Source organism: Elgaria multicarinata, chromosome 9 (assembly GCF_023053635.1).
Source record: "Elgaria multicarinata webbii isolate HBS135686 ecotype San Diego chromosome 9, rElgMul1.1.pri, whole genome shotgun sequence".
Lineage (NCBI taxonomy): Eukaryota > Metazoa > Chordata > Lepidosauria > Squamata > Anguidae > Elgaria > Elgaria multicarinata.
Genome location: NC_086179.1, coordinates 43,431,909 through 43,446,105, shown reverse-complemented (window position 1 = coordinate 43,446,105; position 14,197 = coordinate 43,431,909). Strand labels below are relative to the sequence as shown.

Here is a 14,197-nt window from a genome sequence, read left to right as displayed (position 1 = left end):
TCTATTCCAGGAGTTCAGAAGATGCACATATTCTTCCTCCAAGTTTTCCCCCCTATTGTCTCTATACTGCAATCTTACCCACGAGTAAGTCCCACTGAAAACAATGGGACTTCTTTCTAACTTAGTGCAATCTTATGCATGTTTGTTGTATTCATTTGTGTCATAGCAGTCAGTTTTCTAAGGAGTTGCTAACACTTTTTGCCAGTAGCATAGCTTTATTCCCTTTTAACACCTGTCCTGAGTTCAATGGCTATTCATAATTTTGCTTTTGGATCCTGGACATAAAGTTTTTTTGCTGACCAATTTAGTTTCTTTCATAGTTGCAAGTCCTCTCAATTAATGGAAATAGTATTTTGAACACTTTTCTAACTGCTCAAAGCACTTCACTCACATTATCTCAATAGTCCTCACAGCTACCCTGTATAGTAGTCTATACCCAAATTATAGATGGGGAACAGGGCTATGAAAATGAGGTGTGCACTTCCACATTTCATTTTACTTTGTATAAGTAGGCAAGCTGGTTACTTCATTTACATTAACCAGTCATAAATCACTTTGTAAATGCTGCAAAGAGTCTTGTGGAACCTTAAAGAATAATACATTTATTCTTGCTTAAGCTTTAATGGACACTGTCCACTTCACTGGTAGTTTTTTTTTTCTGCAACAGACTAAAACAGCTACCCCTCTGGAGTGTGTAAATGCTGTTCTTTTGTTTTAAAGTTTAACATAACCAAAATAAGTATAGGAACATTTTGGATGCCAATTCAATTAAACTTCCACTGAATTCAGACTTCAATTGAAGCCACTGGAACATTCAATGTCACTGAAGCCCAAAAGGACACCTTGAGGAATTATTTCCAAAGGTTTTCACCTTATCTGTTTCTTTACCTGTACAGTACGATTATGGCCTTCTTTCACAGATAGTCCTTAGATTCCTCTATTGTGCATTTTTTTTACCCCTTTAAAACTAACTATCACTTTGCATATTCTGGTTCACCCTTAGCATATATTCCTTCTCCTTTACCATCGTAACACCGTGTCTGTGTTTAAAACCTGCCTTTCTTCATCATGAAACAACATACTTTTTGTCAAATGGGATGGGGTGGGGGTGAGAAGGGCAAATATATGCTCTATCAGCACTGCAGGTTTTTGTCTATTAATATAAATGCTTGTTTATAACTTGACTTTCCTCTGAAGATGAATTTCTTGCTAAATGATCTTGGCAATAGCTAGTTTATGCAGTGTACAGTGCTGGCTCACTGTTGCAGGCACTTTACTAATGAACATTGGTTACTCCTGTCCATACACCTTCTGACTGAAGACTGAGTATTATTTTTCATCACATAGTAGCTCCACAGGAATGCCTTTAATGATTCAGTTAAGATCTTAATGGCTCTGCAGCAGTCCAACAGGAGGCCTGTTTGTAAGGCCTCTGCAGAGAGCTTCTTGTGACAGGATTAATTAACTGAGAGAAGCATACCACAGCTGATGAAGCTGAGAGAGAGTATTAATAGCACAGGTATATAAAGAAGGGTGTTACTTCTGTGTTGCCTTGGCCTGTGGAAAGGTCCCAGATACCCTTTGTGTATTTTTTAAAGGTACAGATTGGCCGCTTTTCTTACAAACTTTGTATTACATGCTCTTGTGCAAACGAATCACTTCTGCAGATTAATTATAACTCTAACGTACCATCTTCCTGTCTCTGAAAGTCTCAGACTGTGGCCTATGGGAAAGATACGTTTCTCTGCAAGTTTACCCTAAGCTTTGGGTCCTAGAACTAAGCCTGTGCATTCGCCTGTAAAGTTTCTCACCTGTTTGTGACTCTCAAGCAACGGTCCATCTCTAGCTCACTGCTGCTTTTGGTACTTAAGAGTGGAATTTAGCATTTAAGTATGTCAACATGATGCTGTTAGGAGCAGAGTAGTTTTCTGTTTTTTAGTCAGTAAGCTCAGAAGAGATTTGTTGCACCCAGGGCAAAGTAGCAGGTAAATCCATATTGTGTTGAGTTGGGCTCCTTAATTTATGTGATGTGTTCGTAGAACTAAAAATCTATGCTTTTCAAGTTCTTTTAATACCTGTTAGCTTGTTTTAATGGTGATAAGTGTGTTGCTGAGGTAGTCCTTTCCCATTTTCTACCTTCCTTGGGTAATTTTGAAAGTTTGTTTAATATGTCATCAGAGTGTATATTGGTAAGTACAAATATTATTTGACAAAGTGTAACACTACCATGTCTGGACTTTCAATTCTGTCTGTGTAAGGAATCATACTTGTTTCCTGTAAACACACTAATAAGAATGTATGTATACATATGAAGACTTGAGATTGTAACTTTTAAACAAGTAAAAATCTATTTCCTATTTCAGAACTACTCTATTAACTCTTCAGATGCTTGACTTCTATAAACTGTACTTTTATATGACTTTCTGAACTTCTCTTTTCTCTCATTAAAAGCTATACTTCCCTCATCTTTGTGCTGCTTGATACTGTCACACTCATTTTTCAAATATGACTCTTATTTAGTTTCATAAAGAAGATTGCAACATTTTATCCCACCCAATTTAACAGAAAAACCATAGTTCCCTGGTTCAATATAACTGAAGTTTCAGATCACTTTTCTAACTCTACATTGGGGGGGGGGATACCCACCCAAACTATGAGTACAAAAGAGTGGTTGAGTATGAAAGAATAACTACTTTGCCTTAAATTAAAAAGAATGTGTGCCCTCACTTCTAATTTTATCTGTCTTATTTTGCAAATATTTTCCAACACATTATTAAAGCAGTCTTTATGTTCATGCCATAATTTGTTTTATGCTACTTTTGGCTTATTTTGAGTTAAATCATGGGTGAACAGTTTCCAGGCTTATTGGATCGACTTTATTTCTTTACTGGTATCCCATTTGGAGCCTAAGAATTTATTGTTAGTATCAGAACTGAACTGAGCTCACAGTCCTTTTACTCAGAAGTTCACTCCTGGTCACCCCAACCTTTCTTCATTTCTGCAGCCTAGGCTTGGAAAAGTCATATTGTTGCTACAACATAAAGCAAATAATACTCCCAATAAATTTAAGAGAAAAAAACCTGGTGATATTCAAAGACACCCCACCCCAAATAAAACCAGATGGACATACACGGACAGCACAAAACAGGCAAACCACATGCATGTTCATACATACTGCAAGACATCTCCAATAACCCCACCACCCTCGATCAAAACTTATTAGGCAGCAGCCTTTGCCTTTTCTTTCTTTTAAAGTTTTAGCTAGCTAGCTGGTTGGGCAAGCTGGGCCAAAGGCATGCTGGGAAAGGTCACGAAGAGGGAGGCATGGCTAGATATAGAGGACAATTCTTTCGCTTGCATCCAAAGTTTTAAAAGTTTACTTTTTGTAGTAAAATTGGGAGGAGCAAGGGAGGTTAGCAGTGTATGGTGGCACTGTACCACCCACAAGCACTGCCAAACCGAGAATTAAAGAACTAAAGAGAGAGCGCCTTCTCCCCTACCAACCTGCCTGGTCACTGAGGTCATCCGAGGGTCTGCTCCTGGTGGTTCCACATAGATCCATCCTCCGATTGAAGTCCACCAGGGGAAGAGCCTTCAGCGTGGTGGCTCCCCTCCTGTGGAGGTCAGGCAGGCACCAACTTTGTACTCCTTTCGGTGCCTCATGAAAACATTATTACAGGAAGCCTTTCCTTAATGTCCAGCCATGAGTCACTGTATTTGCTTCTTTTAAAATCTGTTTTAAGTGTTTTATTCTGTTTTTATTTTCATTTTATCTTGTACACCGCTCCAAATTTTTCAATGGGGAGCGGTATATAAATATTGTAAATAAATAAAATAAATAACTTTAAATTATGCATCAACTTCCTTTTAACTATTTGAGGACCTTAAATATTCTACAAGTCTTAATAGTGGAGTTCTTAAAAAATCATTTCAGGTAATCTAAAATAACTTAATGAATAAAGCTACTATTCATAGGTCTCATTCCAATGTAACACTAACCAAGTGGGAATGGGGCCTGGATTTGTGCACTCTTCCCCCCACTCAGCATAGCCATGAAGAGGAGATTGGAAACACTTGCGTCCTGTTTCAAACCATGGTTTGTATTTATGTACAAATTGGGACAAAACGTCTAAAGAAATCAACTTCCAATCATGGTTTACAATCCTGGCTTGTTCATATAAACCATAATTAAAACAAAACACAGTTCCTAGTTTAGTCATAACAACAACTGCAGTTATATAAAAACTGAAGCAAATGTTTCTAATCTCTTTATGGCCATGTCAGAGGAGAGGGGTGAGAAGTGCACAATCCCAAGGTTCACCTAGGTACTTTCCCTTAATGCTAAACTATGGTTTAGTGTTGTGTCCAAATGGGGCTATAACTTCTCAGCTCCTTTTCTACTCCCTAATACAGAAACACATTAAAATCAAAATAGCCTCCAAAATAGTGTGTCATTAAAGTACAGCCACTCACATACACATCCAAATTAAGAAACAACCTACCAATTAAAAACTGCAATCCTAACAAAAAAAGCTTGTTGCAGAATTTCACAAAAGGCAATTAATTTATTCTGCCAACTTTTTCATAAGGGAAAGGAAAGCAAAATAACTTTAAACTACCACCACTTTATGAATGTGCCCTTCACAATCAAAATACTGTCAATTTCCCTATTCTGATGTGCTGCAACAGACTACACTTAAAAACTGGATCACATGAATGGCTGTATAGACTATAATACCTGAATCTATAATCGGTAGGCAAATAGTAGCCCCTATTGAAGTTGTTCCTGGTTAGAGCAATTTGTTTTTGAAGGTCTTTTACTGATTTGCTGTATCCATTGAAAATGTAGTTGGCAAAGAGCAGCTTTCCTTGAATGTACATCTGCCAAAAATGAATAAAAAGGTGTGAGTAGAATGAAAAAGCAACTTGTTACTAAGAATAACGATACTTGGGTTGAGAGCTGAAATGACCATCAAGACGCTTTGGTATTAATGAGACTTGCAGGAGAATGGAACTCAATTCTGTCGAGCTTCACTGGCAATTTTAAATTGGTCAGGGCACATCGCATCAAGACATGCTCATGTGCCATCCCGTTCACATGTTGAACTGTATGCTCAGAAACCACAGCTTTATTCAGCACTAGAAAGACCTAGCAACTTCTAAACTTTGGCCATGATGTTTTCACAAGTGCCATTCTCCTTCTGTATCACAGCGTGAGCCTGTGTTCAATTTGTTACCTGCAAGGCATCCTAAACCCTTTTAGGCTAGCTGTCTAGCCAGATATTCATCACCTTGTGACTGCATCATCCATTTAGACAAATAGTGTACAAACTATTTGATAATGAGGATTTACATATCAAGTAGATCAGATTGGGTGCTTTCATCTGTTTTTATTTTAATTTGGGAATGGCAATCCCATCTGACTCAATTTTGTTAATACGAGAGAGAGAGAGAGAGAAAGAGAGAGAGAGAATACGTGCAAGCTTCTTGTACTTTCCTTGAAACAATATTGTGAAGCCATCACAATTTTTTGTCAGGTTCTTGCAGTTAGTCATTTAAAACAAATTAGAAGCAATAAAGAAACATTTTCTGCCATGATGATTTGGATCAAGCTTTTCCAAGGTTCTTATTAATTTGGATGTACGCTATGGGTCTTTCTGACACAATGTCAACTTGCAGCAGCACAATCTCATGCTGATTTGCTTGGAAATAAGGCCTACAGAGTTCAATGGGATCTACTCTCCTAATATTAGAACCCAATGGGATCATTCATAAAGCTGAATAATGGGAGATTCAGGACACAAATGTCAATCGCTGGGCAACATGACTGGGGAGGCACTGTTGCACTCATGTCCTGCCAATGGACTTCCCATGGGCATCTGGTTGACCACTGTGCAAACAGAATGCTAAATTAGATAGGCTTTGGATCTGATCCAGCAGGGCTGCTCTTAAGTTTAATAATCCAGAGGATTTGCACAAACAGTCATGATAACCATAGATATACACTTGCCTGTTATGAGACCTACCTCCTGATGGGGTCAAAATTGGTTTTAGGGTTCAAAATCTGAAGCAACTCCCAAATAGCTACTACTATGATGAAAAGTGATTGCAGTAGATTCAAATAGAAGGGTATCTCATTTTATAGAATAATGAAATTTCTAGATGTAGGTGAACAGGGGCCCTCTGCTGTGCAAAAATGGAAACTACCAAGCTAAAATGTCTTTGTGTTAGGGGATGTTATGCTGGAGCAACGGAAAAGGGAAAATAATTTTTGCTTCTGGAACAGGAATAGAAACACTTAAATACTGTGAAGATGGTGTCCTAATGTGAGCTAACTCCACATTTCACTTCATTTGGGAAGGCATACAATTCAGAGGCCTATTACTCTCGCTAGAAGGAAATCCCCCAGTTTGGAATGTACTACAGGGGAAAATATGTAAGAAGTAGTTTATTACTTCTATGGGAAGCATTTTAGAAGTAGTAGGGATGCTGTTGCCTGGACCCAGCTATCCTCTCTGTAATTTCTTTATCCCTTTATCAAAATAGGAAATATAGAGATAAGACATCACTTGCCTCTCTAGGTCCGGAAAGTTTAGCATGAAGGATAGGATTCTGGCTGGAGTTCTAGCACATTCAATGTTTGAGCCAGGAGGGCTGGAATAATCTGGCCAATGGAGGCTCCCAATTCTGGGGCTGGTTACCTATTTCTAATATGACCTTTGCACTGAGAAGGGACCATGTCAGCGATTTCATGCACTGGGAAGGGACCGTGTCAGCTTGCATGTGCTGGGCTCTAATGACTTCTCATACACTGGGATGTCTACTACCTGGGGTGGTACATACTCCAGTGTGGGAGTGTCTACCCATGCCTCCAAAATCCATGTGTGGGGGTCATCTTGCAGTTTCCAACATGTTCCGTAAAACAATTAGAAATGGGTTCACTATGGTGCTGCCAGCTCAGCATGTGACCTTCCTTCACTTGTCTATTTCAAACAGGGAGGGAGGGGAAAGCGAGACCCTTAGGTCTCTGATCGGAAGTTTGAGGTGGATGAGCCTCCCAACTCCTCAAAGGAAGCAATCAGAGTTCTATGACGTCTTCCAGTGTCATGCATTTTCACTATTTTGCAAAATGAAATTATGAATCCTTATGTCAGTTAAAATTATGATGACGACACTCAGTGTTGGCTCCCAGTTTTTGAAAGCCCTTCTGCAGGCAATGAGTCTACCTTCTCACCACCACCCCTCTGACCAGCTGCTATTGCTCCTCTTCCTCTTCCTCATCACTGCTACCACTTGCTTGCTTGACAGGCAGAAAACAGTGGGAGCACGTGGGCAGTACCATCTGCTGCTGCTGCTGCTGCTCCTCCTCCTCCTCACCACCACCACCACCTCAATCAGCCAGACTGAGGGGCAGGTGAACAAGAAAAAGTCCAGGGGGTTCTTGTCAATGGGGCTGGGCTGGGCTGTGGGCCCCTGGCAGGTGCTTAACCATGCTTACGGTTGACACCAGCCCTGATGACAGATCGCAGTAGAAAAAGTTGTCAACGTTGCTTTTATGCAATATAACCATTTGCTACAGAACTAAGAAATGGACATGAACAAAGAATACAAGGGGCAGATTCCAGCCACAGGATCTAGGAGCCCCTTGCTTGGAAGTGAGCCCTTCTCCCTTTTCCTACTGCCTGGCAGAGACCTTAGAAATCTGTGCTGCTAGGTAGTTTTGGTAACAATAGTCTATGTTATAATATCAATAAAGATTACAATCCAAAACTACAAAGCCTTTCAGCGGCTTTCATACCAACCCAGTTCAAAATATAATGGAAATGAAAAAGCTGTTAGCATTTATGGGAAAAACCATAAAAGAGAAACACTTTTTTAATGGGGTCGGGACCTAAAGTGCTGCATGCAAACATTGCGGGGGGGGGGGGGGGCTTTTAAACTTCATCCTTTCAGTAGCAACTCCAAAACTCAAAAAGCTAGTTCTGAAATCTAAGGGACCCTCCAGAGTAGCATTCCATGAGGCACAGGAAGTTGCCCCTGGACAGAGAATTAGCAAATCACCCTGTGTGTACATAAGTCTCTTCAAATCCTGGTTTAGTTATGAGCACATATCTGATACATGCATATCTCAGGTTCCCTGCTGATGTGTGTTTGAACTGAACTGGGTGGGCGAGTCAAGAGTGGTGACAGGAAGGATAGTTGCAACCTACCAAAAACATGCCAGGAGCAATATTATGCCTTTTCACCAGTAATGAACCACAATGGTCTGTGAACTCATCTGCAGAGTTGATGTCATATCTGAGCAGGCGAAAAGAGTCCAAGCAGCCCTACAGAATCAAAGACAGCAGCATCATAGGAATGTGTCAACAATAAATCTTATTCTATCAGTGGTTGGAGCACAATGTTCCCATTGAACAAATCAGCATTAAAGGACTTGGCTTTTTTTGCTCTTTGCTGTTCAGACTGGCAACTGTCCCAAATACATTTAACTTAGCCAGGGGCATTTCTAGTTTTCAAAATATCCCCCTGGCATATTCTCACCTTATCTTATTTAAGTTACTGGTGTTACTCTAAATCTAGCGCATCCAGGAAAACGTCAGCATTCATGCTCAGAATGAGCTCTTCCATCTCAGTCTTGTGGTGCAAACTTATACACACTTACCTGGGAGTAAGTTCCATTTTAATCAATAGGATTTAATTCTGAGTAGACATGCATAGGATTGCACTATTGTAACCCAATCCAACTACACAAATTACGTAGAAGACTGTTCCATGGCACTAAACTTAAGTAGTCTATCCTTGTTAGAAGACAAACATACCCAATCAAGCAACAGAACGAAAGGGTGCTTTTGCACCAAATAGTTGTTCAAAACATTCTGGCTTTTGCAGCAGACATTGGCCTACCTGTGTGCAAGGCATACTCCTGTTCTTGTTCTTTCTCTCATAGAGCTGCTCTAGGTGCTCATCCGTGCTAGCGTCATAGTCGGTTGCTCTCAGTGAAGCAGTCACACAGACCACTGTGATTTGCTCTGGGGAAGATACCTGGTTGTTAATCAGGCTATTGTACTCCAGGTCTGTAATATATGGAATCTGATGGTTGCTGCATCTGCAAGTCTTCACTTCACCTCCCAGCATTGTTCTTCGGAGGACTACAGGACAGGCAGTGTGAGATCTACAGCATGCCTTTTCACTGTCACAAGAAAGCAACAGCATCAGGAAACATGAGTTTGAGTAGGGCTGATATTACAACGTTTTAGGGCACAATCTTATCCCGGTGCTCATAAGCCTCCAGACTTGGAAGCTTCTTCTTCTTATTATTATTATTACTAATAATATTATTTGTATTTTTATACCGCCCAATAGCCAAAGCTCCCTGAGGTGGGCCTCATCAGGGAGATCATTCCATAATGGGAGGGGGGGGACACGACACCACCAAGATGGCCCTCTCCTTTGTTCTGTGGTTATTCTCTCTCTCTCTCTCCCTCTCTCTCTCTCTCTCTCTCTCTCACACACACACACACAGCATCCACTTCATCTGCTTTTAACTCCCACATTTCCCTGGATAGCTTTTCCAGGTACTTTCCATTTTACCACATTTTCACTATTTTTTGCTTTCCAATGTCTATTACTAGTAACAACAAGGTGTCTTGTGGCACATTAAAGACTAACAAATTTATTATTTTAATAGAGCAACGCAACAACATCAATATTCTCTCTTTTGTAAGAGCGAAGGAACGTCTCATCTACACATTTTTTCTCTCCTTGCATTGCTGCAATTTATGAAAGAGCAAGGCTTTTACGTTCAAAGAGCAAAAAACAAAATATAATCTGGTAGGAATTGAACACAAAAGAGAATTCTTTTTAAAAGGCAATAACTCTGAGTGCTGGTTTTAATTGAAATGTAAGTTTTTCTAAAAGTATAATGTGTTCACCGAGTTTTGAGGAACTGTCTGGTGCTACAGAGCAGAGAAGTTAGCCAGGCTATTACAAAGACAATTCTATCAGATGCTCTGTGTGTGGATAGACTGGCTAAACAAGTTTTGAAGTCAGTTTAAAACAAAGTGTGGAGTCTTTTTCTATGACACTGGATAACTAGTTATAAGGTCCTGAATTGCTTGCAAATGTGATATTGCTTATTTCTGTGGAGCAACTTGCTCCCAAGTGTAATATGGGTCTACCTAGCAGTACCCTGGTCCCACATAAGTAGGCTGATAACTTAACGAATTAAAAGAATGAATGAAGCTTTGCTGCACAGGAAAAGGGTGGTTTGCTTCACTTTCCTAGCTACAACTTGCTACTGCTGGAATCTCGTGCAAGTAAATGGAATAGTAAAGTCTAAGAGATTGGATCACAAGCAGCTCAATTCCATATGAAATTTAGCATTGTGGCAACATGAGTGCACCTCTTCCATACACATATTTATTTATGTTTAAATTATTAAAAATCAAACACATTTTGGCATTTCAGCAATACATTAGAAATGGAAGGTGAAAACAATAGAGAAGTGTCTTGTAGAACAGGGCTCAGGCTGAATTTGAAATAGAATCATAGAATATTAGAGTTGGAAGGGGCCTAAAAGGCCATCGAGTCTAACCCCCTTTTAGTTAGAGACAGGTGTGCTGTTGGAATGCCAGGGTAGTGTAGTGATTAGAATGTCAGACTGGGACTGTAGAGTAGGGTGACCATATGAAAAGGACAGGGCACCTGTATCTTTAACAGTTGAAAAGAAAAGAGAATTTCAGCAGGTGCCATTTGTATGCATGCAGCACCTGGTGAAATTCCCTCTTCATCGCAACAGTTAAAGCTGCAGGAGTATAGCTAGAGTGCAGGGCTCCTGTAGCTTTAACTGCTGTGATGAAGAGGGAATTTCACCAGGTGATGCATGCATACAAACGACACCTGCTGAAATTCCCTTTTCAATACAAATGTTAAAGATACAGAAGCCCTGTCCTCCTTTTCATACGGTCAGCTACTGTAGAGATCCTGGTTCAAATCCCTGCTCAGTCATGAAACACACTGCATGACTTGGGGCCAGTTACCATCTCTCAGCTTAATCTTCCTCACAGGGTTGTTCAGGTAATAAAATGGGGAGAGGGTAAGAACCATGGGTACTGCCCTGATCTTGGAAGAAGAATGGAGTATACTTAAATTGTGGGTTTTATTTGAAACCAGGGCTTATTTATTTAAATTGTTTTCAGCTGCTTACATTGTTTTGTGTATGCTGAAAAAATAAAGACTATTTTTATTATGTCATATTTTGTATTTTTATGAATTGTTGTAAACTATCCAGAAAGCTTTGCTATGGGGCAGTATAGAAATGAAATGAAATAAATAAATACCACACAACATAATGATAGCAATAACAATACAAAGCTGTAGTTATGGTTTTGGTACATTAAATTAATCCAATTGTCATCTTCCCTACCCTTCCTGCACACACATATACCACGCAATAGCATAAACTCTCTGGGTGGTTCATAAATATAATCACAATATAATCACTTGAAGAAGCAATTGAGGTGATATTATGGCTGCACTCCTATATCCATTTACCTGGGTATGTCAATGGAACTTACTTCTGAATAGACAAGTACAGAATTGCACTGTAAATACTATGCTCTAGAATGAGCGGGGGGCTTCTATCCTTAAAAGAAAGCTCCATCCAACGAGTGTTTTATTGCACGCTCGTTACTGGGCACTCACAGAATTTGCTCAGGTCCCTCACATGGCATTGTCTGCCTCCTGCACCCCTTCCGCCCCTTCTGGCCTTCCTCGCGTGACAAAAAAAAACCTCATTAAGTCTGATTTTTTTTAAACTCGGAATTGCTGCTCTCTCCTGCCGTGTGCAGGAGAAGCAGCGCCATTAGAACAGCAGACTCAACAGACCTCATGCTGGTTGTGTACTTTCTCTTTTGAAAAGAGGAAGTAACTGAAGAACAAAAACACGGGCGGAGAAGCAAGGTAACTCCCGGTGTGATGGAGCTCAGAGGCTTAAGAATAATTGATTTATTTTTTAAATGGTGGCCCACAAACCAGATGTGGTCCATGAGTCCTTTCAACTGGCCTTGTGCTCCCCTCTCCTGGACCCCACTTTTTTCCAAATCTTTTTTCCAACCCTAAAGGAACCATGAGGGGGATTTTTGGAGGCTGCAGCTGGGGAGGGAAGGAGCCTCCCTGCCCACATGCCCCCCTGAAAATGCCTGCCTCGGCCTGTCAGTTAGGCTGAAAAAAGCCTCCCAGGCTAATCAAGCATAATGCCTGCAGGATGGGTATGTGTGTGTGGGGAGAGATCTTATGTGACTGTGAATGTGTGTGTCTGAGGGAATCTACACGTCGTACTGAAGGCGCCTGCGTGCACCTCCAGTCCGCCCTCAAAACGCTGGTGTAGATTCCCTAGCCTACCTGCCCAGAAGAGACGGAGGAGGAGGTGGCTGGGGAATCCGGCCACGTCCTTGCCGCCGCCGCCGCTGCCGCCTCCCCGCCGGCCTCCTGCTGCCGGGGTAAGAGCAACCCGGGTTGGAGAGCTCGGCAACCCGGGTCGCTCTTACCCCGGCAGCAGGAGGGCGGCGGCAGCGGCGGCAAGGACGCAGCCGGATTCCTCAGCCTCCTCCTCCTCCGTCTCTTCTGGGCAGGTAGGCTAGGGAATCTACACCAGCGTTTTGAGGGCGGACTGGAGGCACACGCAGGCGCCTTCAGTACGACGTGTAGATTCCCTCTCAGTGAGTATTTATGAGAAAGAGAGAGAGCATTTAGTTAATAAAATCTGATTTATACTCAGCTGTACTCACCTTGTTTTGAGAGAGATTTGGGGTTTGTCTTTATTTAAACTGAAGAAAGTCATGAATGGCTGATTTGTTTTGAAAATGGTGCTTGATAAATGGGGAACTCTGCAAGGTAAATCAAGTCAATGTCAAGGAAAGAGGTGCACAACAACTGTTCTGCAATTCTGAGCTTTTCAACACTGGTCTGTAACACCTGTTTCTAAAGGCTTTTTATTTAATTTAGGGTGCAATTCTATGCATGCTTAGACAGAAGGAAGTCTTACAACTCCCAATATTCCCCAGCCAGCCACTCTAGGAATTGTAGGACTTTTTCTGTCTAAACATGCATAGGATTGCACCCTAAATGTATTTAAAATTATATTTAAGCCACCTTTAAGGGTAAAATCTTAAATTATTTCATACATTACATCTTTAGTGGATACACACTTGCATATTCAGCACACTAGAATTCCTAACACACCTTTTCAGAGCAGTTTGAAATCCAACCACATGGAAGTGGTTTGATGACTTATCGATTTGTGGTGTGGCTCAGGATCCAGGGTTCTACAGAGCACAAAGATTTGGCAACTCTAAACTTATTTTAAAAGCAAGAACTAATACTGCAACATTTTGTGTCTGTAGTTTTGGAAGATTTTCTAAATTTCTTTCAATTTTTCCCAGCCTACAGTTTTAAAATTAACTTTACGCTTTTGGCAGTCTGGGGGTGAGGAATGGAAAGTAATATGACACTGTCTGTTCTGAGCAAAGTATGGAATTTATCCTGAGCAACATAATCCTAAATTCGGCAGAATGCTGTGTCTGCTCCCTATTGCAAAGTCATTTGGTGGGCACAGTGGTAGACATCCTTTTCTTTTACCTGCAAGAACCAGATGACACATCGTGTGTTAGGTGGATGCGGCCTGGAGCAGACGGGAAAGGAAGAGAATTGTCCATCACGGGGGCCTCACTGCTATTGCTCTTCTCTTCTCCCTGTTTTATTCGAAGATCTAGGGGAGCACCAGCAAGCTGCATATTGCGCCGTCTCCCTCTCTGAGGGAAGGTTGAGGGCTTTTGTATATGAGGTGAGCTGATTCCTGAAATACAATACACCACAAAAGTCAACCCTGGTCTCAAAACATAAACAAGGCCGTTATCCTTGCAAGTGAGACACCTGATTCAGGTTAATTTTGGAAATGAGTTCACTGAGTACATGATTCCACAGCACAAGAACTGGAAGCCGAAGTGGAATTTTCCCCCTCAGATGGAGTCCTTCTAGTTTATACACATTTTAGTTAATTTTTGTTTAGCTCACAAGAATGTAAAATACGTGTTTACTTTGGATTGGATTGGGTCCAGATCTATGCTGGATCACCTGTGCTGCTGGAAGTGGTGTTCCTTGCCCCCTCCTTCCCAAGGCAGCCCCTCCAGTCCCCTGA

At 41.1% G+C, this 14,197-nt stretch overlaps 2 protein-coding genes across 2 annotated transcripts in view; one reads left to right on the top strand and one right to left on the bottom strand.

The window, feature by feature from the left end:
- ELK3 (ETS transcription factor ELK3) overlaps positions 1 to 14,197 on the top strand; it is a 409,974-nt gene that overhangs the window by 44,716 nt on the left and 351,061 nt on the right. The gene's annotated exons all lie outside the window — the stretch shown is intronic.
- LOC134403509 (uncharacterized) overlaps positions 1 to 14,197 on the bottom strand; it is a 28,397-nt gene that overhangs the window by 1,621 nt on the left and 12,579 nt on the right. Inside the window, exons 6-10 of the mRNA XM_063133753.1 lie at positions 13,639 to 13,855; positions 12,789 to 12,885; positions 8,905 to 9,190; positions 8,211 to 8,327; positions 4,739 to 4,881 (exon numbers count right to left, since the gene is read on the bottom strand). Coding sequence (XP_062989823.1) covers positions 12,819 to 12,885; positions 13,639 to 13,855 — 284 coding nt within the window. The 3' untranslated portion in view covers positions 4,739 to 4,881; positions 8,211 to 8,327; positions 8,905 to 9,190; positions 12,789 to 12,818. The remainder of the gene's footprint in view (positions 1 to 4,738; positions 4,882 to 8,210; positions 8,328 to 8,904; positions 9,191 to 12,788; positions 12,886 to 13,638; positions 13,856 to 14,197) is intronic.